This window comes from Calidris pugnax, unplaced genomic scaffold (genome assembly GCF_001431845.1).
Source record: "Calidris pugnax isolate Ruff unplaced genomic scaffold, ASM143184v1 scaffold236, whole genome shotgun sequence".
Lineage (NCBI taxonomy): Eukaryota > Metazoa > Chordata > Aves > Charadriiformes > Scolopacidae > Calidris > Calidris pugnax.
The window spans coordinates 7,355-19,496 of NW_015090947.1; the positions used below are offsets into that span (position 1 = coordinate 7,355).

At 50.0% G+C, this 12,142-nt stretch overlaps 1 protein-coding gene across 1 annotated transcript; it reads left to right on the plus strand.

Moving 5' to 3' along the window:
- The first annotated feature begins 10,278 nt into the window (after positions 1 to 10,278).
- LOC106893745 (feather keratin 1-like) lies at positions 10,279 to 10,993 on the plus strand. Its single transcript, XM_014951943.1, has one exon. It carries the CDS (start codon positions 10,280 to 10,282, stop codon positions 10,583 to 10,585), a length of 306 nt encoding a protein of 101 aa, XP_014807429.1. The 5' UTR covers position 10,279; the 3' UTR covers positions 10,586 to 10,993.
- The last annotated feature ends 1,149 nt before the right edge of the window (positions 10,994 to 12,142 follow it).

Here is a 12,142-nt window from a genome sequence, read left to right on the forward strand (position 1 = left end):
TCCAAGGGCTGAGAACCCGTTTCTCTCCTTACTCCTTAGGGGGTGAAGTGTGACAGAGTGTCTTGGTGGGCACCTGGAGGCCAGACAAGGTCACCTCAGCCCAGTCTTTTTGGTGCTCAGCATGAGGCTCAAGAGAATGGCAGTTTTGAAATGAGCATGCTATAGCTGTAATAGTTCCTGCTTGAAAGGCCTCTGTGAGGGTGACACAGTTTTCCTGCTGCACTGTTTATCTCTTTGTGTGACCGTGGAACGTGTTAACAGAACGCACGCTGGCACTGAGGCCCCTCACGTGCTGGGGGAGGTGTCTGGTGGAGAGGATGAGGGAATACACCTCCCTCTTCCCGTACGGGGCTGGTGTGGGTTGTTTTGTGGCACAGAGTCCTGAGGCCCTTGTGTACCCTTCAGTGAGGTGTTTCATGCTACTACTAATTAACACCGTTGGCCTGTTGTGGGCTTTGTGGAATCTGACATCATGCTGGTATAAGAGGTGACAACTGTTGGGTGTGTTGAGAGTGAAACATGGCCTGAGGTAGCCAGGCCCTGGTTGGCAACTTCCTGAAAACCAGCTGCTTTTAGCAGAGTATTGGGGCTTGACCTGTGCCTCTCGAGCCATGATTCAGAACTATCAGACCCAAACCACCTGTGAGAATGCCATGATTGTCCTGGGGATCCCGAGTACATCTAAGAACTATCCAAGATGAGGCTGAGATGATATCTAAGAACATCTAAGATGAGGCTGAGGCAGTGAGCCTTACAACCCCTTCCCAGAACAGCCCCTGAGCAATATCTCTTTTTTTGGGTCTCTTGAGAGAGAATCTGAAGGGAAAAGGATGAGGCGGAGGAGTGGGCTGGGATGCAGCAGAACTTTATTGAGTCAAAAGAGGGAGAGAAGTTTCCTCTGAGTGGAGGCCACAGTGCAGGGAGCCCCAGGGACAGAAAGGAGCCTGTGTCCCACTGCTGTGGCGGAAATCACACCGGCTCTCTGCCTTCTCCACAAAGGGAGCGGGGCCTCAGGACAGTGTCTTCTTCCTCCCGCTCTCCTCACACCAACAAGCACTTGGGCCTCACGCTCCTCATTGCCCCTGATGTGCAGGAGAGAATCCTCCAAAACACGCTGACTGTCCTGTGAGCAACCCAAGCTGTTTCCGTGTCACAAAGGAGGTCCTTCTGAGGGCAATGGCCATTGGGGCCGCCTGGAGCTGAGTACTTGGGCACAGCCCAGTGCTCAAACACGGCTTTCCCTGGACATGGATGGAGCTGCCCTGGCCACAGGGGAATTCAGCCCTGCATGGAACATGGGCCTGTAGAGAGCACGCACTCCTGGCTTGGCCTCACACCAAGAGGCTGACACACGGCCAATCCACAATTAGAGTGTGACTCGCCATGCGTAGGGACAGTCTCTCCCACGAAGCTTACTTACTGAAAACATGCCCTTGTCCCCCTGCGACACATCTCAGCTGCCTCCGTGTCTCCAGGGCAGGGACGTGCATCACCTGTTTGATGTAGTCTAAGACTTGTTTTTTTTCCCATGGCCCTTATGATGCCTTCCTTCCCTGAGCATCCTCAGGGACGTGGCACAGCAGGATCCTGCCAGCCCTCACTTGATTGGCAGTTGGGGCAAGTTTCCTTGCCTCTCCCATGGTGCTGGGCTGTGGTCATGCTGCAGGAGCCCTTTGGGGCTTTGGTGGGGAGTTGTGTTGAAGCCTTAATTCCAGGAGAAGACAGATCACCTGAGACCCAAGGAAGAGTCCCAGATGGTGGGGAGATATTTTCTGCAAGCCTTCCTTTCCCTCCACAGAGCATTCAGGAGAGCTCCTCACCACAGCCTGCTCTCTTTGGCCAGGAAGACGAAGCCTGTGTCCATTCCCTTCCACCCTCCAAGTCTCTTCCCAAGGCTAATCCTTCCCCAGGGGGCAGATATACCTGGTGGACCTACTTCCTCTCTAAGTGCAGGACTTGCCATTTGTCCTTTTCCATGTCTGGAGGCTGCTGTAGCCCAATCTTGCAGAACATCTAGGCATCCCTTTATGGTACCCCTGTCTTAGAGAACATGAACTGGCTTGTACAGATCAACTTTTCTTCAGGCACTTCTTGATTTGATATCCACCCACTGCTGGGAGGACTCCCCATCCTTCCTTCAGCTCTTTCAGAGGGCAACGCAGCCATGGAGATCTTCTAGGTGTAGACTGAGAGAGACAAGGCTTTGACACCTCCAGCCTGTTCTCTCTCTACCCTTCAGTAAATCAGCTGCCCTAGTCAGCAGTGGGCCCACATTTTCCTCAGTCAGTCTTCGCCTATTCCTATAGGGGTAGATGCCATTCTTGGGGGTTTTTGCCTGTTGCTCTGTCTGCCCCTTTTAAGACTTGACACAGTCTAAACTTTGGCTTCCTATCAGCATCCCAAAATGCCTTGGAATTATTTCTGTATTCTTCCTTCACAGCTCATTGTTTTTTCCACCTCCAGGATGCTGCCTTTTGATGCCAGTGCTCCACCTTGAGTACCCCATTTAGCTAAAGCCAGTCTGCTTTTGGCCTGGACCCTTCTTGTTCTGGGACCATGAGGTGCCTAAGGCTCTGTCAGCATTTCTGAGCTCCTTTCTGGTTCACAGCTGCCTTTCCTACCAGCTGCCTGAAAAGGCTGAAGCCAGCATGCCTGAAATCCAAGGGATGTACTCTGGTACTCACTTTCCTTCCCGTCTTCAGGTGTTGAACTGTCTATTTCTCAGGTGTGACAGTCAAGGCTACCTTTGATTCCCATATTCCAAACCAGTTCTTTCTTCTTAGGGGCACCTGTGCAGCACCCGTCTTTTGCCCATGACTGGATCACAGGATACTTGAGGTTGAAAGGGACCTCTGGAGATTGTCTAGTCCAACAGTCCCTGCTCAAAGCACGATCAACCTTTGGAGGAGGCTCAAGGCCAAGTCCGTGAAGCTCCAAATACCTACAAGGACGGAGAAGCCACAACCTGGCCAGACAGCTCCAGCTGGTGCTTGATACTAACAAAGTGTTTTTCATGTTTTCATGCAATTTCCCATATTTCAATATGTGCCTTGTCTTCACTGGATTGGACTCAAGACAGTCTGGCTCTGTGTTCTTCACTCCCTCCCATCAGTCCTTTTACCCATGTCTATGAAGTGGCCTTCTCTCCTACAGGGTGATGAACCCCAGCTTCACAGTCCCTCCTGCCTGAGGGGGTCCCATCGCTTCATGGGATCCATGGCGCTTTGCTGTACTTGCACCAGTATGGTTCTGCCTCTCTCATACTGAGGAGACAAAAACTGGACACTGTTCATAGTAGTTATGGTCTCAGGAGTGTTGAGGCAAGAGCTATCAACTGTATAACCTCAAAAAGTGGGCCAGTGTGAACCTCATGAGGTTCAAAAAGACCAAGTGCAGGTTCCTGCAGCCATTTCAGGGCAACTCCAGTAGCAATATAGGCTAGGTGATGAGGAGATTGAGATCACCCCTGCCAAGAAGGACTTGGAGGTACTGTTGGTTGAAATGCTGGACATGGTCTGACAACGTGTGCTCACAGCCCAGAAGGCCAACCGTATCCTAGGCTGCATCAAAAGAAGTGTGGCCAGCAGGTTGAGGGAAGTGATTTTCCTCTCTACTCTGCTCTTGTGAGAACCACCTGGACTACTGTGTCCATCTCTGCAGTCCTCACAGGAAAGATATGGACCTGTTGGATTGTGTCCACAGGAGGGCTACAAAAAATAATCAGAGGGCTGGAACACCTCTCCTATGAGGACAGGCAGAAAGAGTTGGGATTGTTCAGCCTGGAGAAGAAAAGGTGCCAGGGAGACCTTATTTTAGTCTTCTAGTATTTAAAGGGGGCTTTAAGAAAAGATGGGGACAAACTTTCTAACAGGGCCTGTTGTGACAGGAAAATGGGTAATGGTTTTAAATTTGTCCCGGTTTGAAGTAAAACCGGACCAATTTTGTGTTCTGTAATATTACATTTTAGCTAGGCCTCCTCTAACTCTCTGAAACTAATGGCATATTGTGAGAAAACTGCTCATTCTCAGAATGATAAGACCAACATTTGTGCTCCATGCCAAGGAATGGTGTGCAGAGAGGCCCTTGCTTATACTTATTGCTGTAACAACCAAGGTCAGCCAATTTTTGTTATTTGCCCCTTAGAGGGTCTGAAACGGAAAAACGTAGAGGGGTCACATCTGTGGGGAGGAATGGACAGGACAGGTGACCCAAACCTGACCAACTGGGGTGTTCCATCCCACCTGCCCCATGCTCAGTATAAAAGCTGAGGGATCAAAGGGTCAAGTTTTTTCTTCCTGTGATGGCTGACTCCAAAGAGTACCCTGTCAGTTCATCTGCCTTTGATCCCGATCCGTGTGTTCCTGACTCCAGAGGTGGAATCCAGTTCCCATCCATTGCTGAGTCCAGTCTGGGACTTCCCCAGTGCCCGCCACTGTCATCCTGGGAGCTTGATACGGTTTTGTATATATTGTATCTATTTCATTATTTTCTTTTTTTTTTTTTTAATTTTAATAATAATTCTTCATTAAAGTAGTTTAGTTTATTCTATACTTTTAAATCTCCTTATCTCTTCCTCTCCTCTTTCAGGGGGGGAGGGGAGAAGGGCCATCTGTCAGTTCGGTTGTGGTGATTTCGGCTGAAACCACAACAAAATTATAAAGTTCAGACTAGATATAAGAAAGAAACTTTTGATGATGAGGGTTGGTCGGCAAGGCGGCGGCAGCACCGGCACTGGCAACACCAGCGACAAGAACTGAGGTGAACTGGCGGAGAGGGGTGGATCGTGCTGCACAGAGGGGTTTCCGAGCTCATGAGCCCCCACTCACAGCCCAAGCTCCAGCCGGAACCGGGAAGTCCGCGGCAGCCAATCAGGCGCGGAGGGGGCACGACCGCGGAGATTTAAAGGCGGTCAGAGCAGACGGTTGGTCGGTGAGGTGGCTGGTCTAGTGTGTGATGTGTGATGGGAGAGTGTAAAGGGAGAGCACGTGGGCTGCTCTGAGCAGAAAGAAAACATTCGGGAAGTGAGAAGCAAGCAGAGCATAACAGGTCAGGCAGGCTAAAACAATAAAAAAATAACCAAAACCAACAACAAAAAAAAAAACCCACAAAACACAAACCAAGTCACTTGCCTGAAGAGATTGGTTTGAATCATGGTTGGAACTCGGCCAAGGGTAAAAAAACTGTGGGTACCCAAACAGAGGCCCCACACAAACATGCAGGCACCCAGGCAATTGGCTGCAGGGAGTGTTGGAGCCTGGCAATGGATGATGGTAGAGACAACACCTGTGTTAGGTGTGAGCAGATCAATGATCTGCTTAACACGGTGGCCGAACTGAGGGAAGAAGTGAATAGACTAAGGTCCATAAGGGAGTGTGAAAAGGAGTTAGATGTGTGGTACCAGGCTCTGCAGATCCTTGTAGCAGAGGGAGGCGACCCAAGGAACCAGGAGGAATGGATACAGGTGCCTGTTGGAAAAGGCAAGGAAAACCCTTCACAGCCCCCCTCATCTTTCCATTTGCCCTTGCACAAGTGTGGGGCACTGGAGGTTGAGGGTGAGGCAAATGAGAGGGCAGAAGAAACACCATCTGGGGGGTTGCCTAAAGCAAATCAGTCCCCCTTGCATCAGAACCTCTACTCTAAAAAAAAAGAGGAGGGTAATTGTTATTGGTGACTCCCTTCTGAAAGGAACAGAGGGCCCCATATGTCGGCAGGATCCTTCCCACAGGGAAGTCTGCTGCCTCCCTGGGGCCCAGGTCAGAGATGTAACCAGAAAGCTGTAGCCGAATACAGCCCTCTGACTACTATCCCTTAGTAATTATGCAGGTGGGAAGCGACGAGGTCAATATTGGAAATTTAAAAACAATCAAAAAGGACTTCATGACACTGGGGAAACTGGTTGAGGGATCAGGGGCACAGATAATTTTTTCGTCAATACCCTTAGTTGCAGTAGGAATACTGAGAGAAATAAAAAGACATGCACAATTAACAAGTGGCTCAGAAACTGGTGCCACCAACAAAATTTTGGGTTTTTTGATCTCAGAGAACTTTATATGGCACCAGGTCTGCTAGCAACAAACAGAGTAAACCTGTCTCAGAGGGGGAGAAAGATACTAGCGTGTTACAAGTGGTGTTCCCCAGGGGACAATACTGCGTCCAGTCCTCTTCAATATATCCATCGATGACCTGGATGAAGGGATGGAATGTATCCCCAGAAAGTTTGCTGATGACACAAAACTAGGAAGGGTGGCTGACACCCCGGAAGGCTGTGCTGCCATACAGCGAGACCTGGACAGACTGGAGAGTTGGGCCGAGAGAAACCTAATGAAATTTAACAAGGGCAAGTGTAGGGTGTTGCACCTGGGGAGAAATAACCCCCTGCACCAGTACAGGTTGGGGGCTGACCTGCTGGAGAGGAGCTCTGAGGAAAAAGATCTGGGAGTTCTTGTGGACAACAGGATGACCATGAGCCAGCAATGTGCCCTTGTGGCCAAGAAGGCAAATGGCATCCTGAGGTGCATCAAGAAGAGCTTGGCCAGGAGATCGAGGGAGGTCATCCTGCCCCTCTATGCTGCCCTGGTGAGGCCCCATCTGGAGCACTGGGACCAGTTCTGGGCTCCCCAGTTCAAGAAGGACAGAGAACTTCTGGAGAGGGTATAGCAAAGTGCTACAAAGATGATTAAGGGCCTGGAGCATCTCTCCTATGAGGAGGGGCTGAGGGACTTGGGTCTTTTTAGTCTTGAGAAGAGAAGGCTTAGAGGACATCTGATCAATGCATGCAAATACTTAAAGGGAGTGTGTCAGGAAGATGGGCTGGTCTTTTCTCAGTGGTGCCCAGTGACAGGACAAGAGGAAATGGGCACAAACTTGAGTATAAGAAGTTCCACCTAAACATGAGGAGGAACTTCTTTACTGTGAGAGTGGTGGAGCACTGGAACAGGCTGCCCAGAGAGGTGGTGGAATCACCTTCTCTGGAGACATTCAAAACCCGCATTGACAAGATCCTGTGCAACGTGCTCTAGGTAGACCCGCTCCATTGGGGGGTTGGACTAGATGGTCTCCAGAGGTCCCTTCCAACCCCATATGATTCTATTATTCTATGATTCTAGGGTGCTGAAGCACTGGCACAGGTTTCCCAGAGAGGTGGTAAGCACCCCATGTCTGGATACATTCTAGGTCAGGTTGGACAGGGCTCTGAGCACACGATCTAATTGAAGATTTCCCTGCTTATTTCAGGGGAGTAGAACTAGAAGACCCTTAGAGATCTCTTCCAATGAAAATTATTATGATTCTGTGCTTCTAACTTCTGCAATCTGACAGCAAACACCTTCCTAATGCAGGCCATGATGCTGTTGGACACCGTTTCTTGGGTCTGGTTCTGGTTATTGGGTTCTGCCTGGCAGAAAAGGGCCTGGGGGTGTTGGGTGCTGAAGCACTGGCACAGGTTTCCCAGAGAGGAGGTAAGCACCCCATGTCTGGATACATTCTAGGTCAGGTTGGACAGGGCTCTGAGCACACGATCTAATTGAAGATTTCCCTGCTTATTTCAGGGGAGTAGAACTAGAAGACCCTTAGAGATCTCTTCCAATGAAAATTATTATGATTCTGTGCTTCTAACTTCTGCAATCTGACAGCAAACACCTTCCTAATGCAGGCCATGATGCTGTTGGACACCGTTTCTTGGGTCTGGTTCTGGTTATTGGGTTCTGCCTGGCAGAAAAGGGCCTGGGGGTGTTGGTTGACTGTCAGCTGAACATGAGCCAGCAGTGTGCCCAAGCTGCCAAGAAGGCCAACAGCATCCTGGCCTGTATCAGGAACAGCATGGTGAGTGGAATTCAGATTATCATCCCCCTGTACTCAAAACTGGTGAGGATCCACTTCGAGTACTGTGTCCAGTTTTGGGCCCCTTACCACAAAAGAGACATTAAGGTGCTGGAGCGGATCCAGAGAAAAGCAATGAAGCTGGTGAGGGATCTGGAGAGTCTTATGAGGAAAGGCTGAGGGAGCTGGGGTTATCCAGCCTGGAGAAAAGCAGCCTGCGGGGAGAAATTATCATTCTCTACAGATACCTGAAAGGCGGTTGTAGGGATTGGTCTCTTCTCCCAAGTTACAGGTGATAGGACAAGAGGAAATGGCCTCAAGTTGCACCAGGGGAAGTTCAGACTGGAGGTTAGGAAAAATTATTACAGTGAAAGGGTTATTCAGCCTTGGAACGGGCTGTCCAGGGAGGTGGTTGAGGCACCATCCCTGGAGGTATTTAACAGACAAGTTGATATAGTGCTTAGAGATGTGATTTAGTAATATGGGGGTTTTTTTTTGTTTTGTTTTTGTTTGTTTTTTTTAATCAGGGTTAGGTGGATGGTTGGACTACAAGATCTTAAAGGTCCATTCCAACCTAAATAATTCTATGATTCTATGAGTTGATATAGTGCTTAGAGATGTGATTTAGTAATATGGGGGTTTTTTTTTGTTTTGTTTTTGTTTGTTTTTTTTAATCAGGGTTAGGTGGATGGTTGGACTACAAGATCTTAAAGGTCCATTCCAACCTAAATAATTCTATGATTCTATGATTTCCATACGGATGGGGACAATGTGATGGTATCCTCCAGGACCCATGTCCTCTAATGCAAAGCTATTTGGAAACCTACTGACTGTAGACTGTAGTGGTGAAGGAGGCTCTTCTTCTCAATTGCGGGACTTTGCATAAGGGGGTTAAACACTCCTGGCCCCAGCCTGGACCCCTATAAAGCACCATGAGTCAGTGGCCACCAGCTGGAATTCATGCCACTACCCCTGGAGACCAGCAGCCATGACAGTTTTCCATCCCCTGCTCTGCCCTCTTCCCTCGTCTGTATTCTATCAGTTGGTCATAATGATTGTCACAGCAGACAGCACCAAAAGAATTGTTTAGATGAGATTAACAACATTCTCTGCACTACGCTCACCCACCGAAGGCAAGCACAACATCAGCCTGTCCTTCCTGGGTTCCTCCTTCATGCCCTTCCTGAAGACAGTTCCTCCTTCATGCCCTTGCTTTCTTCCAGTCCTCAGGTACATTCCTTGATTGCTGGGACTTTCAAAAGGAATGTCAGGAGCCTGATCTCTCGACAGCAAATCCTGCCAGTGAAGACCAAGCCCAACAACCCCTGGACACCTCTGCATTTCCTGTAACACTGGTCCCCAGTGAATCTTCCCACTGCATGCTAGGGCTTCCTTTGAACAAGCCTTCTTTTTGCTTCTGACCAACTTGGAAGAAGATCTTCTCATTTCCATCCACTTGATTCCTCTGATTCAATCTCTGGTGAGCTTTGGCTTTCCAAACCCCAGCCCTGCATACTCGGTCTGCCTGGGGAACCTTTGCCCTGGAGAAAAGGGTATCAAGAGAAAGAAAGTGAAACCATTAGTACAGTTGTTAATGTGAACAGAGATACAGGGAGGAGAGAGAAGCACATTACACATCCTTAAGGAAGAAGAGTCGTTGGGTGCCCTGATGACATGTGCAGTGCAGGCCTTAGCTGGGCTTCCTCCTGCAAAGGGAGTTGCAAACAATTCCACTTCACTGACACAAGCCAATATCCCCTGCCTGTACGGGACCCCAATAGCACTTAGGAGGAATCATCTGCCTGCAATGACACCAGCCTGTCCGTGATGTCTTAGGACCTCTCATCTCAGTACATGAAAGGTAATTGCATGACAAAACAAACATGAAAGAAATGAGGAAATGTAATGGCAGGGTTGACAGAAACCAAAACACAACCTATTAGGTAAGATATTGTGCTTTGGAGGTGAGTCTGTTGGAAAATTACTGCCTGCGTGCAGTGACTGTGGGCCTGGGGTGGTGAGGAGCAGTATAAAAGGGGGCTCTTCTCCACACACATTCACTCCTCTCCATTTCCATCTCCTTGAGAACACGGTGAGTCTGAACCTCTTTTTCATACTCTCCTCCGGGATTTCTCAGCACATGCTCTGTCCTATGCTGGGCTATGAGGCTTTTTAACATGGGAGAGGGAAGGGGACAGAATGTCGTTTATGGAGAGAGGCTGAATCTTGTCTGACTTGTGAGCCGTGGCCTCGTCACGGACCTGAAAAGGCTTAGTTGCTGTTAACCTTCTGGGCTCAGGAGAAGGAGAAACCCATGCCCCTCCCTACAATTCCTCCATTTCTTATGTCCATTTTGTGGCTTGTCTCCCTTGTGGTGGGGTGACAAGGTGCTCCTTGCCCACTCCTCAGGATCTCCGTCCCTCTGCCCTCTCTCTCCCAGGTGCACTTCCTCATCCAAGACATGTCCTGCTACAGCCCCTGCTGGCCATGCCAGCCCTGCGGCCCGACCCCGCTGGCCAACAGCTGCAATGAGCCCTGTGTCAGGCAGTGCCAGGACTCCACCGTCGTCATCCAGCCCTCCCCCGTGGTGGTGACCCTGCCCGGACCCATCCTCAGCTCCTTCCCACAGAACACCGCCGTGGGATCCTCCACCTCCGCTGCCGTTGGCAGCATCCTCAGCTCTGAGGGAGTGCCCATCAGCTCCGGGGGCTTTGGCCTCTCTGGCTTGGGCAGCCGCTTCTGCGGCACCAGGTGCCCACCCTGCTAAAGCTGCTGGAGATGGTCCTGGGGAAGGTGCCCAGGCACTCATAAGATGGTACTGAACTGAGGACAGAGCATTGTGTTGTTGCTTTCTGGGGGTCTGAGCAACCCCAACACCCCTTGCAGAAGGACGGGTCCAGCCTGGGCTCTCAGAAAGCACGGCCCATGCCTGCCTTTCCCCTCTTCCACTCTCTCCTTTCCCTCCCATGTCCTTGCTCTCTTGTGCTGCCCTGGGCTGTGAGCCCCACAAAGCCAGCCTGGGGAGGACCTGCTGGGCTTTCTCCCTTTCTGGGCAGGCAGACGGACACCCTGTGGGATCTCTGCCACAGTCTCTGGTGCTCCCTTCACAGGGGCCTCCACTCAGATCAAACACATACCCATTTTTTGACTCAATAAATTTCTGATGCATCCCAGTCCATGTCTCTGTCTCATCCTTTCCCCTGCAGACTGTGTGCTAAGCTGCTCAGGAAGAGTGATATTGCTCAAGGATGGTTCTGAGAGTGGATTGTCAGAGATGGTTGTGCTATGACTGTTAAAACAGGCTTGTCTTTAACATGCTTAATCAAAGCAGGGTACCCTCTGCTTTGTAAACTTCCTTGTCTCCCTTTGGCTGGGTAGAATTACCTGATATAGTTCAAGGATCATAGCTACCCCAGAAATTATTTTAGGTCTCCCACCAAGCATACCCTTCTCCATGTTCAGCAAGTCCTGTGCCCTCACCCTCTCTTCCCCAAGTAAGGGCTCCAAACCTCTCACCATCCTACCTACCCTCTGCTGAACTTGTTCCACTGGGTGAAGGTCTTTCTTGCATTACAGCCCACAACTGGACACAGTGTTCCAGACGTCGTCACGGGCATGCCATGCACAGTGGGATAATCGCTACCCTCGATGTCCTGGCTATGGTCCTGTTCATATGGCCCTAGATGCTGGTGACATTCCATGTGTTCAGGAGCAGTGCTGGGACTCGCAGCTTGTCAGAGGCTTGTCAAAGGCTTAAGGATTTGTGGGGAGATAGGGCTGGTGCTACCAAGACAGCTGCCATTCAGAACTTTGTGTGTGCAAGTGTTACCTTGCCCACCTCTGTGTTGCAGTAGTTCAGCAGCCTTTGCTGCTGGTCACCACGTTGCTTTGGAGCTCTCCTGGACAGCCCTTTGAGACACTCAGCATACAGTTGCTGCCTCTCTTCCTGACCCAAGTCTCTCCCTGCTTCCCTCTCCCCAGAAACATTCCCAGGAAGCCCTGGGTACAGACAAGGAAGGGGCAGGGCAAGAACAGCATGTGGGTCTGTGTGGTATGGTCACCCTGGCAAACACAATGTACCCACCAGCTGTTCTCTCGATCTGCTGACCCAGTGGGATGGAGAAAAATTAAAAGAGCAAGAAACTTAAATATCCTTGGGTTAAGATCAGGATAGTTGAAAAAGGGAAAGGAAAAAAAAAAGAAAAAAGAAAAAAGTGATGCAAAGGCCCACTACCTAGCACCAGCAGACCAACACCCAGCAATTCACCAAAGAACGGATACTTCGGAAAGAGCAGCCACAGCTTTATTCCTGAACATGGTGTTA